We start from the raw sequence: 18893 nt of genomic DNA, 5'->3' as shown, positions 1-18893 counted from the left end.
CGTAATAATATCATACCCAGTTTTAATGTGCCTTGAAAACAATCCATCCCAATTGTGAAAACACAGGTCCTCAAGTACCACATTCTCACCCTACCCGGCTCCTACATTCATCACATACTACACAGCCCTCGGCTTGACTCTAACCCTGAATTCAACGGGCCTCAAATTGAACCACCCATCTTGATGTCCATCCAGCTTCCAGCTCGGGTCCACCATCTCAAAATCACATTCTCGGATCAACATCGCCGTGGCAATCATGTTGAATTGCCATGCCCAGTGTTTTCCAATGCATTCTCTCTTCCCATTTCCAAACCACTTCTTCACGCCAGCAGGCAAGTCCTCGAATAAGTCGCCCATCATGCGCTCCGGCCTGAAGGCAAGTGGCTCGTCAAAGACGGCCGGATCACGATTCACACCGGCCAGGACAATGATCATGGGTTGGTTGTGCGCAACTTGGTACTTCCCGCCAGCCAGAAGGATCGGGCTCTTGTCCGCATCGCCGCTGGGTCCTGTAGGTCGAGGCACCGGCTCGATGTTGAAGCCCGGTGCCGGGAAGCTCAGCCTAAGAGACTCGCGAACGATGCCCTCGATATACTTCAGACGTGGGAGGTGGTCAGCTTGGACTTGCGCCGCGTCGCGTGACCACGGGCCGACAATCTGGTCCAGCTCCTCCCTTGCCTTGGCGATACACTCCTTGTTCTGCAGGAGGAAGTACACCGCGCTGGCAACAAGACATGGCGCTGTCGAGCTCCCGATTGGCATAGACACGATCTCATCTACCACCTGGCTTTCCGTCATGCCCCTGCCTGTTTGTTCGTCTTGCCCTTCCATCAAGTCCCAGAGTATATCCCTCCGGCTGGTGGGGTTTTGCTTTCTGTGGTACACGAGATCGGCAGCATAGTCCTCGCGCATCACCTTTATCGACCGATTAAACTTGCCGCCAAAGAATAGCCAATTGAAGAGCCTCGGCCGAGTGGGTCTCTTCATGGCCTCAGAGGTGGAATCCTCCATGCCCTGCAACATCGGGTGGCTCTCCTTGGCAGGAATGCAGTTCAGCTTCTTTCCAAACATGGTCAGAGTAGTGGCCTCAAGATTCAACCGGTTCAGCTCATCGATTAGCAAAACTCCATCAGCACGAGAGGCACCGCCTCCAGACTCGCTCATCCCCTTCCACTTCCCAATCAGCTCGCTCGTGCAGTCGACAACCTCCCCGCACCACTCCCTCACAGCATCAGGAGTAAGACGCGGCGCAATGATGCGGTGAGCGACGCCCCAGTTCTCCTCGTTTTCATACGCCGTGAAGAGCGCGTCGTGCACCGCACGCCGGATCTCGACGATCGGCCCACCCACGTACTTGCGGAAGCGTTTCTCGTCGCACAGCTCCTCCGCCAGGGCGGAGCCTGCCACAAACACGATGGTATTGCCGAGGACTTTGATCTGGAAGATCTCGCCGTGCTTCTCGGATAAGCGCTGCAAGGACTGCCAGGTGTTGGACGGGTTGACATCGAAGACATTGCCGACGAGTGGGAGGCCTTTTGGCTGTGGGATTGGATGAGACATTATTGATGTGGACCATGTGTCTTTCGAACCGATTGAGAGTATGTTTCAATGTGGATTTGACTCTCGGTTCTAGATCATACCTCGTACAGTACCCATGGACTTCATGACAATGGACGCAGGAGTCGCGAACAATTTGGGGCGGGAGGGGTTGATATGGCCATTCTCCCTGTACGTCACGGTAGCTCAAGTTTCACTACTTTTCTTTGTCTTACTTAGAACAGCACATTCCTGCAGCTAACCGTTCTGGTTGCCGAAGTTCAGCTGTGGCGGGAGATCAACATCTGGCGGCGCTGAGCACCTCATAGAGGTTCTCGGGAGGAACATGCCACTGTATTTTGAATGAAGCCGTCCAAAAGGAGGCCTTGCTGCTCGCTCTCAGTCCTTGTCCGTCGAAAACGTTTCGTGGAAATTAGTTTAGGTCTTTGACGAAAAGTTTCCTGAGATATGAACATGAATCATCTAAACAGAGATGAGATAGCTGTGCAACATAGCCATACTGTATCACCGATCACAGCCCGGCGATCATCTCCGCTCCTGTGCAAGGGAGGGCTGAATAACGCACCTTGGCTTCACGCCCGAGTGTCGCGCAGCGGGATCTGATTGATCGACAGCCTGCCACATATGCAGTGTGTCAATAAATGATAACTCGCTCACATACACCGACTGTCTTGGTCATATTACATCCAAACAATGACATTTGTTCAATCTGGTGTAACACGTTTCTCGATTCGATTGTTCCCAATTGAAGATATTTATCATCCGAAGGACAGCTAGACCTGTCAAAAGTCAACAATCATAGGGTGATATTTCAACATGGCAGTGCTTAACAGTGTTCATGAGTGCTTGTAAAAGGCCGTCTAAGCATTTTATCATTTTGTCTGTCATATAGGACTCGCCATAATAAATATTTGACATGCGAGGCTGCGAGTGCAACAAAAGCTGATGCTCCATCCACCACGAGATAGTTAGTGTATTGCACATCAGGGCGAGCTGCTACCTAATCCCCTGGCTTTGAAATTTCACATCTGTGTGAGCTTGTGCAGGTGGGCAGATGGTTGCTTGCTCGTCAGCTTGGGTAAGGAATTCAGTTTGCCTTACTCGTGGAACGTCGGGGTTCCTCATTTGGCGACGCCGAGCCCATGTTAGATTTCATCGGTCTGCATGCAATTGGTAGCAACGATTCGTCTTCTGACATGCGGCGCGCAACTAATTATATCGATAGAAGACCGCAAAAGCATTAACATTAATTTTTCTGAAGTTGCAAAGGAATCAGATAGTAGAGTGGAGTCACTCGAGCTCGGCTGAAATCTGCTCCGCCCAAATACCCGACCATGTATGTACCTGTGTTAGATTAGGTTATTATTCATTATTAATTCTGTGCTTGAGACTGACACTGTGTTTTCGTAGCCAAACTCCCAGTGTAGTGAATAATCTCAATTGAAATCTCCACGTCCCAGGTCGATATCAGAACAGAATGTCGGACAATGGTTTTATTGGCCCACCCTTCATCCAAGTAACTGGAGTACCCAACCTCAGGGACATTGGGGGATATCCCATCACCTCATCAGAAGGGAAGGTAGTAAGAACAGGTGTCGTCTTCCGGTCATCCGAACCGTCTAAAGTGGACGACGAGGGCATCATCAAGCTTCAGGCTTTAGGCATCAAGGACGTGTACGATCTCCGCTCCCGCCTCGAGCTTGTCAGAGATGCTCAGAACGGGAATGGGAGACAGGCGAGGACGTGGCCTGGTGCAACCCGTGTCGTCGCCCCGGTGTTCTCGGACTCCGAGTATACCCCTGAGGCCATAGCCGCGAGGTTCCGAATGTATGCGACTGATACCACGACGCCTATAGTGCTGGCACACCTGCGAGAGATCCTCAAGGCAGCTTCCGTGGAGGACAACCCGGATCGACCATATAGGAGTATCCTGGAGCATCTCGCTTCCACCAGCACTGGTGGTCCGTACCCTATATTGATACACTGCTCTGCGGGAAAGGACAGGACTGGCGTGATCTGCGCACTGATACTGTCGCTATGCGGTGTCGAGGATGAGGCTGTTGCGCACGAGTACAGCCTGTCCGAGCTAGGGCTCAAGTCGCGCCCAGAATTCTTGCGAAATCTACTGCAGGAGCCGGTCGTGAAGGGAAATGCAGCGGCCGCCATGCAGATGGTGGGTTCAAGGTAAGTCATGCCGTCAATAGATCGTTTAATTTGTGCCAATGTCGGTTGCTAATATAATGTCTGGTTCAGAAAGAGATTCATGTTGGCCTTGTTGAGGACCATCAAGGAGCAGTGGGGTTCGATTGATCAATGTGTCATTGAGCTAGGTCTCATTGATCAAGACGGTATTGAGAAGCTGCGGCGAAACATGATTGTCGATATCCACGCTATTGGTGGGACAGAACTCGAATGGAAGTCTCACGCGGAACTTGTGGCGAGGGCTGAGGACGAGGCTGACAGGCGGATAGACGCTCTAGTGGCTGCAGCAGAGTCGTAGATATAAGAATGCCTGCAAATTTAAATGATTATACTTCACAAATGATTTCGAAATTATACCATAAGACTCCCGTCGTCAAAGACCCCATTTCAAAAAGTTGATCGACATTGCAGTTGCAGGGGGACGGCGGTTGCGATGGCTGGGGAGTATCTGGCCTAAGGAAACAACATGGAAGACCACCTCTTTGTACCCAAACCTTCGCCTTTAGCCACATAAAAGCGTGTGTGAAGTTTCTCTAAGAGTGGAAACGTTTTGTTCGATGTTGGAGAAATACACGTTTCGAATATTTCATACGAACAGAAGTGCTAGATCGATCTGTGGATTGGAAGCGGGTCAAGCCTTGGATAATACAGCCTAAGCGCAATTCAAAGAAGAGCGCAGAAAATATTTCTTTCTAATTTTGAAATTCACAAAGCCTAATTATGGATGTGCCAGTTTTATATTCAGGAGAATTAGCGGCCAAAAAGAGGAAGCCGTAGGGCGGCCAGGCCACGGACTGGTCGGCCACGATAATAATACCACGCCGCTATGGCAATAGATGGCACCAAGATTGATGTTGCCAATAGAGCGTACGCTTTCTTTATGGCTTTGCGAACAAAACCGGCTTGCATCTTATCAAACCTTGCTGGGATGTTCGCGCTCGGAAAAGGCACATCTGGTATGGGTTTTCCCAGAACAGGGCAAAGCTGCTCCCACCCAAATCCATCTTCTAGGTTGAACGACGCCAGCTTCTCCTTTGGTACTATTTCCTTGACCCTGCGATTCCTATTTACACACCATCTGTAAGCATATTGACATCAGATTGCAGGGGAGTTCCAAACCTACAACTCAATGTAATCCGCTTTGAGGACGTCCTCGCCGTCTTCGAGCGCCTTGCCGTGCCACCATATTCGATGAACCATAAGATGAAACGAGCAGAAGCGATCCACATAAGTATCAATAAGCCGCAGCTGCTTCAACGGGAACTTGTCTACGTCCTGAAGAGAGTGACCCAGTGTGTTCATGACGGAGACATACCACTTGTGAACATCCCGCTCCACGTGCACAAATGGGACCTCGGGGTATGCCTCGACGAACTCATCCAGGAAGACAGCTGGAATCTCAACGATAGCATCGTAATCTGCCAGCCACTTGTCGAATTCGGCTCTTCCGTATGGCTTTCCGACACCGAAGTACTTTGCGTTCAAAGCTTCCTCGAACATCTCCAGGTGAGACACGCCTCTAGCCATAACCTCGGCTCCATGGTACGTCCGATATCCCAGAATTGTCAAGGCTTTGTACAAAGACAATGTACCAGTTCTGTAAAGTTAAGTAAGCAGATGATTATATTAGCGAAAGTGTCAGGTGAAAATACCGGCTTCGTGCCACAACTATGACTTTCTTTTCGCGTATGTGCGCCGGTGTGGGCAGCCTGTCTACCGCTCGTGACATGGTTGCTGATAATACTTGGATTCACGTCTGACTTGGACCTTGTCTTCGGCTCGAATTGTGAAATATAGTCGCTGGCGGGCGCATTGTAACAAACGTGCTTATTTTGCGCTTCGGCATCCCGATTGGGAAGAGGCCGACTGTTGTTCACGCCGGGCGAGTCAGTTGTCATAAAGGAAGCTTCTCATTCTAACCACTCGTAGCACTTCAACCTATTGGCCATTCTCAAGCTTGGACCTTGCAACATTCATTGGCCATGACGAATCGCACACTCCCGATGACGAATATTGAGAGCCTTCAGGCCATCGCAAGGCAGCGGCTAATTGAGTATCCTAACACTGCAACGTACACCGCCTTGTTCCTGGGCTTTTGCTGGCTTCTGTCCTTATGGTTCAGTAATCCAAAACTGCGCGCGACGGTGCCTGATGCTCAAGTCCACGGATTTCGATCATGGTGGGAGCCGACTCTTCTGCTGCAAATTCGCTTTGTGTGGAGCGCTGTGGACATCATCAAAAGCGGATACAAGAAGGTGTGATTGCAGCGGCCAGTCAATTGAATAGTCAGCAACATAGATTCGCTACTAACATGCATTGCGTGCAAAAATAGTTCCAGGATGCTCCGTTCGTGGTTCGTCGATATGATGCCGATATTACAATCATGCCGTTCAAGTACTTGGAGGAAATGCGCGCCATTCCGAGATCCAAGCTCAACTGTAAAATGCCACAGATCCATGTTCGTCCTTGTCATGCCAGACCAGCTCCCAACCTGATTGCTGACAATATGCCCTTGATCCCCAATTTAGAACCTAGTCCCAAAATGGACCTGGGCAGAATTTATGTATGATTCGGATTTGATCGTCCGCGTCCTCAACGGCCAGCTTAACCGGAACTTGCCCAAATATGTCGATATCGCGCGAAGCGAGCTTGAATATGCATGGGACATAGAAATTCCTCAAACCGACGGTGAGTCCCTCAGCTTCTGCTCATTCACAATCTGTGTACTCTGTCTAGTTCCGAGAAGACGGGATTAGCAGAGCACCCACGTGAGGTGATAAAGAGCTGCGGCTGACTGCCCAAAAACACATACAGAATGGGCGGAGGTGGACATCCAGCAAATTTTTCGTCGGCTTGTCTCGCGTATGTCAGCCAAGGTATTCATGGGTTATCCTGCATGCCGTGACCAGGACTGGATCAATCTCTCAATCGGCTTTACACATGACATGTTCGTGGCCGCATTCACTCTCCGCATGTTCCCGCCATGGACGCACCGCTATATTGCACCTCTAGTGCCTGCCCGGAGGCGGATGTGGAATCAAATCAAAACTGCTGAGTGAGTAGAATTTCTCATTTCTGTCTTCCAGACTAAAAGGCGTTCATGTGGAGTGATTACTAAGACGAATTCGATGTAGACGAATCGTTGGCAATCTCGTCAAGAAGCGTGACGACGCCAGGAACCGTGGAGACGAAGTAGAGGACACGCTACTTGGCTGGATGATGGACAATGGCAACGAAACGGAGACACGCCTAGGAGAAATGGCATTCCGCCAATGTTTCTTGACCCTCGCCAGCATCCATACAACGTCTGTCAGCGTGAGCACTGTGCTATTTGACCTGTGCGACCATCCGGAGTGGTTTCCTGTGCTTCGTGAGGAGATTGAACAGGTCACTGCCCAGTACGGGCCGATCGGCGAACATCCTGGCATGACATCGAGGCAGTGGATTGCCAAGTTGATGAAGATGGACAGTTTCATAATCGAAATGCAGAGAACCAACCCGCAGATTCTCCGTGCGTATCCCCTTCCATTGCCCCCCACGGCCCCCATTCTTTATAGCTCTACTCAGCCACCAATCTGCTACGGACGAAGACGAATCCTGACATATTGTACAACTAGTGAGACCTCAACGGGTAGCTATGGTACCCCTGACTCTAAAGGACGGCACAACGATTCCCCAGGGGGCTCGGGTGGCCTGGGCCGGCCACCACCACGCCAACGATCCCTCCATATTGACCTCAGACCCAGAGGCGTTCGACCCCATGCGGAGCTACCGCAAGCGTACGGCGTACGTTGACGAAGACGGCGAGAACCCCAACAAATACACCGCGGTTGACCAGTCAGACATGGATACGCTCGCATTTGGATACGGCGGCCAGGCTTGTCCCGGGCGCTACTTCGCGATCGGGGAGATCAAGCTGGTGCTTTCGCGCATGCTGGTCCAATTCGACTTTGCGTACCCCAAAGGCAAAAGTCGTCCCAAGAGGATGTACGCGGACGAGAACACATTCATCGACGCGCATGCCACTCTCATGATGAGGAAAAGAAAGGTTTGATCATAACCTACCTAATAAAGATATCCGTGAAAGGACATTCCATAGAAAGCTATCCCATAGGAGACCAACCCATGGGAGCTTTCCAAAGCCATTTTATGCAAGAGTATATAGATGTATTTGAGAGAATCGAAGTATTGCAATGACCACTTTCCAATGTATCCGCGTAAAGTCGTAGCGGAGCCCGTTCTACACTAAGACTTAGACATAACAAACACCTGTCTAAATTTCTTGCCAGTTATAAGAACTGTAGCATAAAATGACATAGTGAGCACATTGGCTCGATGAGTGCGTGATTTTATACTGTCTCTAGAAACCAATCGGGGCTTGCCACAGCCGAAGAAGCGAGCCAAGCCACTGACTTCCACAGGACCTAGTTATTGATCCACTGATTGATTCCGGATGGTTGAAGTATTGCACAGCCTTGATAAGTCTTCATGAGTTCTATATACCGGGAAAATCGGACATAATGCCGTAATAATGGACTGTTAGGAGCAGCTCTGCGGCAAGGTGCAACTCTATACCGCGGAGAAACTATGACCTCCTCTACCACCAATACCACGCCTATCACACATACATGTGTGCTATATACACCTCTCTTTGCAGGCCCTTGACTGCGGCGTGACTGTGCAAGGCATCCTTCTGAGTATGGGACTTTCGGTCAGAATCATCATGTCTCTATAGCCAAATCATGCATTTAATCTGTGAAAACGCAGGGGCCGTCTCAGCTACTAGCTAATTGAAAGCGTCATCTAGTTTCCTTTTCTTCTCAACCTCGTTCTTTGGAATCCTGGCCGAGATATCTCGAATAACGTAGACCTGGCCATACAAGTCCACCTGCTGGGCAAAGAACTCAAGGATGGCCATGCGCCGCCTGCTGAGTCTGGCTTCATCCCCACCAGCCGGTCCGTGAACGCGGTTGCTTTCATCCTGAAGTCGCCGGAAAGCCTCGAGATACGAGTCGCGTTCGAACTCGGCCAGCCTGAGCAAGGCAGCTTTCTGGATCTCAATCCCACCATTCCCCGCTGGGTCGGCGAACTCGGGGAAGTCGAGTGAGTTCAAATTTCCCTCGTCACTGTCGCGCTCCGCCGATCCCAAGTCATTGTACATGCGGCACATCGTGGCCAAATGGCGGCATACGGCGGCCGCGAGGAACTTTTCACCGGCTGACGGGTAACAGTCGCCATTGCTGCCCTTGGGGCTCAGCGCGGCGCCGAGGTGACAAGCCACGAAATGGAATGAATACGGGCAGGATATGTGGTCTGCGGATGTTGTGCGTACCCAGTTGAAGAAAGTCGTTGTGGATGTTGAGACGCGTGTCACGCTAGCTTTTTGAGGGACGTCCTTGTGCTCACTCAAGGGCGTGCTGTCCTCAGCCTGTTGAATATGAGCTAAAAGGTATGCCTTCATCTCGCGTGCGAGTAGTTTCCTGTCCCAGACACTGGCTGACTGGATTGAGGGGTGTTGTAGGACATGTTTGGTGAAGGTAGAGAGCGCAGAGAAGACCAGGTCGTATTCAGGACTGCGGTCCTGGGAGTCTGATGCTGAGTCGCTCATAAAAACGTCTTCTTCGATGCCCGAGTCCGCGTCTTTGGTTCCTTGGCTGCTTCCGGCCGATGACTTGGCGCTCGTCTTTTCGGCAAGCAGGTCGTGGATGAGCTGGCGCAGATCGTCCATATGGTCCCGGAAGAGTATTCCCGCTGTAGCCTCCATGAACTCATCGAGCTGGAAGTTAAGCATGGCGATGAAGCACATGTCATACAGAAACAGAGTGGATGCGTACGTGCGATCGCGGTTATTGGCGGCCGTCCAGAAGAACGGCACAACGTCCAGGTACTTGTCCTCGCCGACGTCTTGGCGTGGAAATACGTCCAGCCTGTGCGCCCGCAGCAAAGGAGTGAACAGGGCTGCCTCGATCATGGACGCGCGCAGCTCCCACTCCGGCAACGACCTAAAGAGCTCTGCCTGGTGGAATAGACGGACGTGCTTATCCAAGCCTTCTCTCGGAGGCGTCCAGAGGCTGGATCCAACGGAAGCGCCAAGCGGGGACTTTGCCGCCCACCGAGCTGCGAGGAGGTATGATTTGGTCAGAAGAGCAGATGCGTAGCTCACTTTCTCGATCCATATATAATTCAGCTGAGCTTCATTACCGCTCATCGAATCTGCAAACGCAATCCCGCGTCGAATAGCCTCATTCAGAGGCTCACTAAGACGGTCAAAAAAGCATACTCGCCGCGCCTCCGTAAGGATTAGAATGCCGTAGGCTGTGGCTTCGATGGATTTGTTCCATGATCCATCAGCATCTTGATCAAGTAGCGGTCGCAAGCAGGCCTGGAATAATGTAATGGCGACCCTGTATTGCAGCTCCTGATCCAGCACGTCGGGTAGCTTTCCTTGCTCCAACAGGGATACAAGGTCTACTAACACCTCGACGAGAAGGACCGATGGATACAAGTAGCAGGTATTCCACTTGTCCTTGATTTTTCCGTCACTTTTCCACCAGTAGTCACAAACAAACTTTGTGATCTTCTGAATCTGGCTGCCGTACATTGCTGCGTCTGGCTGGTGAAGAAGAGCCGAGAGCGCGTTGCAATTGGCAGTCAAGCTTGGATCTCTTTCACCAGGGTAAGTCCGAAAGTGTGTGTTGGCTTCAAAAACCTTGATCATTTGCCGGGGAGTGGCATCTCTCCCAAGCACAGCCAAAGTGGAGATGGTCTTTGCGGTATCATCCACATCTGCTTGAAACCCAGGAGCTACGATGATGGAAATTAGAGACAGAGTCCGTTATGGTCAAACAAAATGAACGCTGCACGTACCATAACCGATAGCACCCCCTTCTTTCTCAAATGAGCCTTCGAGGATCTCTACCAGCTTGTTTAATTCGTCGCATGCTAGATGAGAGGCTGAGAACCCAGCTCGAAACAACGTTGTCAAGATCTGTTATCATCCATCTTTGATCAGATCTTGAATACATTCACACCAAAGGATTCAAACTCACCCAGGAAGACTCGAAATGCGTCGAAGGAAATGCACTCGGAACAGCTCCGGTGCCCTGGCCAGCTGCGTGCTTGATGACATGGCGTAGATAGGCCTCAGACTCGTCGTCCCACTGAGAAGCATGCATCAGGTATGCAGCCGTCGACGAGGGCGACCCCATCATCGAACCGTGTGTCCTGTGATGCCGTACTTTGTCGAAGTCTATTTTCCCGATAAAGGCCTCGAGCGAATGCAATGCCGTCATCGGCTGTTTACCGTAGAGGTACTCTGGTCGGAATCGCGACATCTTAGCGTCGTGGATCTTCATCAGTGGTTTGCGTGCTGGAAATTCGAACACCAAAGACGGGTCTTCGGCCTCGAGAAGGTCGAGCATGGCCGGGACGATGATTTCGAAGCCCACATGCTCCGTTGTCGACACATCCAGAGCCGCCAACTGTGCTCGCAAAGACGCCGCCGCTCTTTCCGCACGCCCGGCCAGGTCTTTATGGTTGTGCTGCGGCTGAATAATCTGCTCTGTTTGGACGTGGCGCTTCAATGCCAGCAGTGAAGCAGCAGTGTTGAGGATCCCATCGATGGGTGCGCTGTTGCCAATTTCCCAGCCGCCAGCATCGGACTGCGTTTCTAGGAGAAATTCGAAGCACTCAGGGAACAACCATTGTTTACGCCCATCGACTGTTTTGGTCACCAGCGATACCCATGCTGTGTCATAGGCCGCACAGCTCATGGTGCCAAAGCCATAGCGGTCGTCATAATCTTGCAGGGTTCTTTGGACCAAGGACCTCGCCTCGTTCACAAGTGGCTCATCGAACTCCATGCTCGTATGATTTTTTGAAATAGAAGGATGATTTAGCTTGAAGAGAATAAGCTCTCGGTTCGGGTTATGATGAACGAATGAGAGCACCGAGTTGGGATAGCAGGTCCTTTTGCAGACCTCCGTATACCAATGCTGCTGTTCAAAGGATATATACCTTGTACGCACGCAGGGCTCAGCTCACCACTAAAGACTCGTGGGCCCACGCCTCGCGATCTTCACCTGCCGAAGGACTTTTATGACCGTAAAATAACAATTCTTTTTTCTTTTCTTAATTATTTTATCTCCATTTTTTGTCTAAAAGGAAACAGCCGTCGTAGTAACATTTACTATCGTCCTGAATCAGGGCTTTGGCCGCCCCACCTCTTTTAGTCGCTCTCTTCGGCATAACGCATGCATCGGAAGGCCAAAATGGGCGGGGCCCGGTGCCCGGCTCTGTTTACATCGGGTGGCTTTAATGGGCGCCGCCGGATGCATTGGCAGGGGTAAGAGAGACTCAAAGTCCATTATGCAAGAACGAAGACGTAAGCTGGGAAACCAGAATAGACGCAAGGCCAATGGTATTAATCGTACTGTAGTGCAATTTTGACCTCACCTGTGGTAGCAATTCCGCCAAGCCGACGCACAATAGATCCACTCGAAGTCAATGTGACGATGGCGACAACAATGAATTCGATGCTGAATGACACAGAATTCATTGGCCATCAAGCGGCTATTCGGCTGAGCGCGCTCCTTGGCAGCGACCATGCCAGCCACAAGACTCTGGTTGCATCTACCGTCGGTCTCGCCGCCACCTTCATTCTTCTCTGCTGTAGAGTCTTTTGGTACATCACGGGTCCAAGCCTGAGCCGCTTGCCTCGGGCCGGCAAGGGGCCTGGGTGGTTTGGCTTGGGTCTGACCGAGGCGAAACGAGACTTCAAGATTAATGGGCGAAAGATCCTTGATGAGGGATACCGCAAGGTGCGTATCCTCTCCGCTGAATGATCTCCCGGTTTTGGAACTTTGAACTGACCACTTCGCGACATTGTAGAGCAAGAATGGAATGTTCCTGGTACAAACCCTGAATGTAGAGCGGGTCGTGTTGAGTCCCAAATATGTGGACGAGATCAACAAGAGTCTGCCCGAAGACGCTCTAGACATGGCCGATGGATTGAGCGAGAGGCTGCTAAGCTCTCAGACAAACCTCGACGTCGTCTTCCGGAGCCCTCTGCATATCGATGTCTGCAAAGCCCAGTTGACACAAAATCTTCGTAAATAATGCCCTTTCCCTATAGCACATGAGCCTGCATGCAGTATTAGTGAACTGACTTGACGCCAAATTGGGTGGTATAGACAGTCTGGTGGAGCCCATCCACGAGGAAGCAAGCTACTGGCTAGCTCAACGCATACCTGGCAAGACGCAAATCAGGGCTTACGAGACCATGGTCCGCATTATAGCTGCTACAGGATCCAGGATGCTCGGTGGGCAAGCAGCCAGTCGCAATGCAGAATGGCTCGAAACAGCGGCTCTTTACTCAATGGACGTGGTCAGCGTCGCTGTTATGCTGCGTCCCTACCCGGCTTTTCTGCGTCCCTTGATTGCCCCTTGGCTGGAAGGGACTAAGACACTGCGCCGTCACCTGGAAACAGCCAAAAGGACCTTCGGGCCAACGTTCGTCCAAAGACTCGCACTGAAGCAGCAGCAGCGGGATGGAAAAGCTGACGGCGAGAAACCAATTGATATGGTGCAGTGGATGGTAGACTCGGCACGCGGCAGTGACCAGAACCCTGACGTTCTGTCGCACAACATGCTATTTATGTCACTGGCTGCCGTGCACACGAGCTCAGCGACGACCATCCACGCGTTGTTCGACCTCTGTGCCAATCCAGAGTTCGTCCAGCCCATTCGTGAGGAGGTTCTCGCCGTGGTGGCCAAGCACGGCTGGACGCTATCGGCCATTGCAAGCATGAAGAAGCTCGACAGCTTCATGAAGGAGTCGCAGCGGCTGAACCAAGCCGTTCTCATGACTTTCAACCGCAAGGTCGCTCGGCCTCTGCGCTTCGAGGACGGCACCACACTGCCCGCAGGCACTTACATCACTATGCCAAGTGATTCTGTAGCACGCGACCCGGACATCTACGACAACCCGGAGCATTTTGACGGATATCGTTTCTACGACCGGAGGATGGAGGGCGGCAAGAACGCCAATCGCCACCAGTTCGCCTCGACGGGACCCGAGAGTCTCGCGTTTGGCCAGGGGAAGAATGCCTGTCCTGGTCGCTTCTTTGCTGGCGTGCAAATCAAGGTTGTGCTCGCCAACATCCTGCTCAAGTACGACATTTCCTTCCCGCCCGGTCAAACGGAACGTCCCAAGAACATATACAAGGGCGGCTTGGTCCGGCCAGACCCTCGCCAGAAGCTTCTTTTTGTCCCACGCGACGAACAAAAATAGACACGGCGCCGCTTGAGGTAAACAGATGATTGTAGAGACTACGAGGGACTTCAAAAAGTACTGCATCGGTCAGTGTAGTCAAGCAAGGCAGCTCTATATTAGACTAGATGCCCAGAGCGGAAGATTTGTTTTTGAAATTGAGGTCCATTTAAATCAAAGCTATTTCACATTGGTGGTAGTGTTGTTATATTTCGTAATATGTAGGGACTATGACATAAAATTTGTGATCGAAATGTGATGAGGCCATAAATAGCTTTCGTGTTGTCTTACTATGAGTTGCGGTAAATTTTAATAGTCTGTTATAGTAATGACAATCACACAGATAAAAGGTATCAAGCATCGTGTATTGAAACTCTATGTACGTCTTCAAAATGACTTACGCTAATGTAAACTGGTGCCACCATCTGAACAAATCGTGCAAAAGCAATCAATGGAAAAATAGAACATGAAAAAGGGCACTAGGACCACCACCTTTCACTCCAAGGCCATCTTACCCAGCAACGCATGCATCTCCTGGTTTCTCTCACGGCCCTGGTCAATTCTACTTAACTCGTCCCTGGCCCTTTGTACCAACACGCGCACCACCTGTTTGGTGTATTCTAGACTCCCTGTGCTCTCGATGTAGCTAACAGCGTACTTTTTCACTTCAACTTCTGTAGTCTTCTGCGCCAAGATTTGATATAACCGGCGGTCCTCGGGACGAGACTGGATGCTGTGGACGACGGGAAACGAAAACTTGCCCTCCGTCAAGTCCTCGCAGAAGCCCTTACTGGTCGTGTATTCGACAGCCGTCAAGTTCTTGTAATCATCAGCGATCTGATAGACTAGCCCTAACAATTGCACCAGCTTGTCACAGACAGGGGCCATTGGCCCGGCTGGAGACTCGGCCTGCATCAGCTTTACAGCCATCCGGAAAAGACCTCCCGTCTTGTTAGACACCATCTTGAGGTACTCGTCTTCGGTCGGGCATTTGAGCGTGTCACGCCAGTACAGCTCCTGACCCTGTCCGCGATGAAGGTTCAGCATTTCAGCTGTGAACACTTCGAGGGCCGACGCCGCATTGCGGAGCTTGTTCAATTCTTTGGCGGCTAAGAAGTACACGTAGTTTCCCGTGTTGATGGTTTGTGCTACACCGTAAATGCTGTGGGCGACGGGCCGGCCTCGTCGCAATAATGAGTTGTCCTGAATATCGTCGATGAGCAGTGAAGAGGTATGCAGCATGCGCACCACATCGCAGATGATGGTCAGGCTTTCAGGGGGGACCCTGAACCAGGCGTTGAAGGCGTTGAGGATGAGTGTTCTGAACTCTTTGCCAGAGTTGGACGCCACGTAGTCATATGGTGCCAGTACAACCTTTTCTTCCTCTTCGGCCCAGGAGAAGTTCAGGTCGGCGACTGCAAACCGTTGTGGGTCACCCGCAGCTGAGTTGTTGATTTCAACAGCTGACGACTTTTCTTCACTTTGAGAAACGGAGCCATTCTGGCTCTCATAAACAGGTTCTATAGGTTGCGGTAGATGAAGCCTAGCATGGTTGACATGTGCCTTTTTCGCCGTTTGCTGGTCAGATAGACTCGTGCTTCTGTTGCGTTTGTGGACTTTTGGTAGAGACGGCCACGGTGCAGACGGCCGCGTATCTGTTTGCATCTTTAATAATTCCATTCAGAAAGGGGAGGGACACGAACACAAAGACAGAATGTGACACATTGGGCAGGATATAATCTGGCCTGTGAGCGGATCGGGAAGTCCATTTAACATCAAACAACTGCCGAGGCTCGTTACACGAGTAATTCACTTCAATCAATTTAATAGCTATCGCCACTACTTTCCACTACATTCAAAGGAGAAGGAGATAACGACGGTCGTAATTCTCTAAGCAAAACATTTTGAATTTACAAGTTAATGACTAGTTTACGCCCATTTCTTCTTTTTGTTTTTTTTTAAAAAAAAATAACTAACCGTCAAACAGTCTATTTCAAGAATAATCATTGAAAATACTTGTTACTTTTTGTGAATAATTTTGAGCCGTAAATCTGCCCGCTGGAAGTTCACGGTGCTTGTGTTGCGCACTCGGCCAAGCCCAATTGGGATCCGCCGAGAGCCTGGCCAGCTGAGTTCCCACGGCGTCTGAACAAAGCCCTGTCTGCACAGGTACCATGGACGTACATCTCCCCCGGGATCTGAAATCCTTGCTTCCTCTATACTATTTCTATAGGCAGTTGTGGCCTCCCAAGCAGTACTTGCCCGGTTTGGCCGCCGAAGTGATTTTCGGTGGGGGAGTCAACAAACATTGTTCAGGATCCTTGTAGAGGTGTAAAGGGATCGGTCTCTCGAGCGAGTGAGACTGCACAGATCTAGTGCACACCCTTGTCCGTCCTGATTTGACCGCTAGCATTGACTGTCCACGAAACAAAATATTCATCCACGTATGCCAATGAGCGGAAAGGGAACAATGGCAGCGGCATCATGCCTAGTGTCTGAAGATGGGAGCAGACGTTCATCAAGGACCTTTCCGACTTCCGAGATTGACAATTCACCACTCCGAAACATGGCTCGAAGCAGCAGCGAGGATAGAGCCAAGAATGATTCGGCCACGAGCACTAGCACGAGTCCTGAAGAGATAGGCGTAGTGGATGAGACCGAATATGCTCATGGCATGAAGCTTTTCCTGATCCTGGCTTCTCTACTCGTGACCTTTTTCACGGTTCTCCTCGACACGGTTCGTTGGGCGATTTCTATTCATCTTGGACTGGCGTTGATTACTTGGAGGCTAACGCTTTTTTCTTGCTATACGATCACAGAGCATTATAGCAACAGCAATCCCCAAAATCACAGATGACTTCCACGAGCTCGGAGATGTTTCTTGGTACGGTGCGGCTTTCATGATGACTATGGGCGGCACGCAATCGGCTTGGGGCAAAGTGTACAAGTACTTTCCGCCCAAGGTTGGGTTTCTTGTAGCCGTCTTCGTGTTCGAGTCCGCGAGCGCCGTATGCGGCGCTGCTCCGAACTCGACGGCACTCATTATCGGCCGCGCTCTGGCGGGAGTCGGCGCGGCTGGCATTGCGAGCGGCACGTTTACTGTCATCGCCCTCGTTGTCGAGCCAAAGCATCTTGCCACCTTCACTGGCATCACAGCCATAACAAATGGAGTGTCTTCGGCCATTGGGCCTCTTATCGGTGGTGCTCTTGCCGATAAAGTGACCTGGAGGTGGTGTGAGTATATCTTCCCTACATGATTCACTCACGTTTCTCCTTTGAAGATAAGTGTATAGAAAGGCTAACAATGATCTACACGTAGGTTTCTATATCAATCTTCCCATTGGCGCTCTTGCAGTGCCCTTCATCATCCTGTTTCTTCGCATCCCCCCGCGCAAAGGGGATCCTTCTGAGACAGGCTTGCGGCAGAAGATGATGCAGGTCGACCCCGTCGGTGTCGTGTTGGTCATGGGCGGCATCGTTTCTTTCATCCAGGCACTGCACTTCGGTGGTTCGTCAAAGTCGTGGTCATCGAGCACCGTCATCGGCCTACTGGTAGGTTCTGTCGCTATCGGTGCCGCCTTTGCCGCCTGGGAGTGGCATCAAGGCGAGCGCGCTGCAATTCCGCCGAGGCTGATGGCCGACCGCAATGTATTGGTCAACTCGCTCTATACGGCCCTCTTCGCGGGCTCATACTTCACAGTCATCTACTACCTGCCCATCTACTTCCAGAGCATTGATGATGTCAGTGCCACCATGTCGGGCGTCCGCAACCTGCCGTTGATCATCTCCGTGTCTGTCACGATACTCGTTTCGAGCGCTTTTGTCTCCAAGACGGGGCCCAAGCCCTTACTGCTAGCCGGTGCAGGTCTAGCCACTGTCGGTTGTGGGTTATTATATACTCTTGGAATCGGTTCTTCCGCTGGAAAGTGGATCGGCTACCAGTTCATCGCCGGTATTGGATGGGGTCTCTCGTTTCAGCTTCCCATAATCGTTGTGCAGGGCAAGGTAGCACCAAATGATATCGGACCAGCGACAGCCATCATACTATGTAAGCTCCAATCCCCGTCTTCCCAAGCCATGGACACCGGCTTACTCTTCATTTTCCGGCCAGTTTTCCAAACCGTCGGTGCTGCTTTCTTTCTGGCAGCTGCGCAATGCGCATTCCTCAACCAGGTCCTCATCAAACTTCGCACCAGTGCCCCAGGTGTCAACCCGGCGACTCTTGTTGCAACTGGATCGGCTCAATTGCGCTCCATCTTCACTACAGACGAGATGCCCGGCATCCTGGCTGCTTATATGGCCGGCCTCAACGCCGCGTTTGCATTGTCTGCCGGAGCAGCGGGGCTAGCTTTCGTCGTGGCTGTGTTTAGTAGCCATAAACCTCTCTCTGCACACACCCCACCTGATGTCAGGACCGATGGAGGGAAGAAAAGTCCTCCGGTTGAGGAACAAGCGACAGCATCCCTTGAGTCCGGAGTTGCGGGAATAATTGATGAGTCGCAAAGCAAAGAGTAATGTCTAGCCATATAATATTTTCTTCTCATTGGACGCATGGTTTCATCAATTGAGTGGGATTTGCACTAGTCTTTACCGATAGCTCCGTAGGCGAAACTTCAGCCTTGGGGGAATACAATTATGCTGGACGGACACATGGTATGAATCAAAGCCAAAAAAAATTGATACATAATTTGACGCTTTCAACTCTCATTTGAAATCAGGCATGGTTGAAACTTTGAAGGCATATTGAATGATTCATACGTAGCACAGCAGTCCGTGGGTCTTCACAAAGTTGCTTTTTCGCCAAACCTGAGCAGTAGCAATGGACCAATAGAGCTGATTCTGTAGGCCGAATACAATTTTTAGG

The 18893-nt window shown here is 51.0% G+C and overlaps 8 protein-coding genes across 8 annotated transcripts; 4 read left to right on the top strand and 4 right to left on the bottom strand.

The window, feature by feature from the left end:
* Positions 1–117: 117 nt before the first annotated feature.
* J7T55_000359 (uncharacterized protein) lies at positions 118–2181 on the bottom strand (the record flags this gene model as incomplete). Its single annotated transcript, XM_053132470.1, has 3 exons — positions 118–1539; positions 1648–1726; positions 2123–2181. The coding sequence occupies 3 exons, from the start codon at positions 2179–2181 to the stop codon at positions 118–120; spliced, it is 1560 nt and encodes a 519-aa protein (XP_052989597.1).
* An 853-nt stretch (positions 2182–3034) lies between these two features.
* J7T55_000358 (uncharacterized protein) lies at positions 3035–4057 on the top strand (the record flags this gene model as incomplete). The annotated part of the gene is made up of 2 exons (XM_053132469.1): positions 3035–3741; positions 3811–4057. The coding sequence occupies 2 exons, from the start codon at positions 3035–3037 to the stop codon at positions 4055–4057; spliced, it is 954 nt and encodes a 317-aa protein (XP_052989596.1).
* Positions 4058–4509: 452 nt separating this feature from the next.
* On the bottom strand, positions 4510–5286 carry J7T55_000357 (uncharacterized protein; the record flags this gene model as incomplete). Its single annotated transcript, XM_053132468.1, has 2 exons — positions 4510–4822; positions 4883–5286. 2 exons carry the CDS (start codon positions 5284–5286, stop codon positions 4510–4512), a joined length of 717 nt encoding a protein of 238 aa, XP_052989595.1.
* Positions 5287–5741: 455 nt separating this feature from the next.
* On the top strand, positions 5742–7813 carry J7T55_000356 (uncharacterized protein; the record flags this gene model as incomplete). Its single annotated transcript, XM_053132467.1, has 6 exons — positions 5742–6014; positions 6092–6217; positions 6288–6447; positions 6574–6814; positions 6894–7270; positions 7377–7813. 6 exons carry the CDS (start codon positions 5742–5744, stop codon positions 7811–7813), a joined length of 1614 nt encoding a protein of 537 aa, XP_052989594.1.
* A 732-nt stretch (positions 7814–8545) lies between these two features.
* J7T55_000355 (Copalyl diphosphate synthase) lies at positions 8546–11621 on the bottom strand (the record flags this gene model as incomplete). The annotated part of the gene is made up of 3 exons (XM_053132466.1): positions 8546–10563; positions 10627–10747; positions 10809–11621. The coding sequence occupies 3 exons, from the start codon at positions 11619–11621 to the stop codon at positions 8546–8548; spliced, it is 2952 nt and encodes a 983-aa protein (XP_052989593.1).
* Positions 11622–12126: 505 nt separating this feature from the next.
* On the top strand, positions 12127–14050 carry J7T55_000354 (uncharacterized protein; the record flags this gene model as incomplete). Its single annotated transcript, XM_053132465.1, has 4 exons — positions 12127–12142; positions 12223–12578; positions 12649–12868; positions 12951–14050. 4 exons carry the CDS (start codon positions 12127–12129, stop codon positions 14048–14050), a joined length of 1692 nt encoding a protein of 563 aa, XP_052989592.1.
* A 474-nt stretch (positions 14051–14524) lies between these two features.
* J7T55_000353 (Geranylgeranyl pyrophosphate synthase D) lies at positions 14525–15694 on the bottom strand (the record flags this gene model as incomplete). The annotated part of the gene is made up of 1 exon (XM_053132462.1): positions 14525–15694. One exon carries the CDS (start codon positions 15692–15694, stop codon positions 14525–14527), a length of 1170 nt encoding a protein of 389 aa, XP_052989591.1.
* A 901-nt stretch (positions 15695–16595) lies between these two features.
* Positions 16596–18544, top strand: J7T55_000352 (uncharacterized protein; the record flags this gene model as incomplete). Its single annotated transcript, XM_053132461.1, has 3 exons — positions 16596–16766; positions 16849–17263; positions 17349–18544. 3 exons carry the CDS (start codon positions 16596–16598, stop codon positions 18542–18544), a joined length of 1782 nt encoding a protein of 593 aa, XP_052989590.1.
* Positions 18545–18893: the final 349 nt, after the last annotated feature.

This window comes from Diaporthe amygdali, assembly GCF_026229845.1.
Source record: "Diaporthe amygdali strain CAA958 chromosome Unknown NODE_31_length_594919_cov_65_084759, whole genome shotgun sequence".
NCBI classification, from domain to species: Eukaryota; Fungi; Ascomycota; class Sordariomycetes; order Diaporthales; family Diaporthaceae; genus Diaporthe; species Diaporthe amygdali.
Note: the sequence above shows the minus strand (reverse complement) of the source record. Positions and strands in the feature narration are given on the sequence as shown.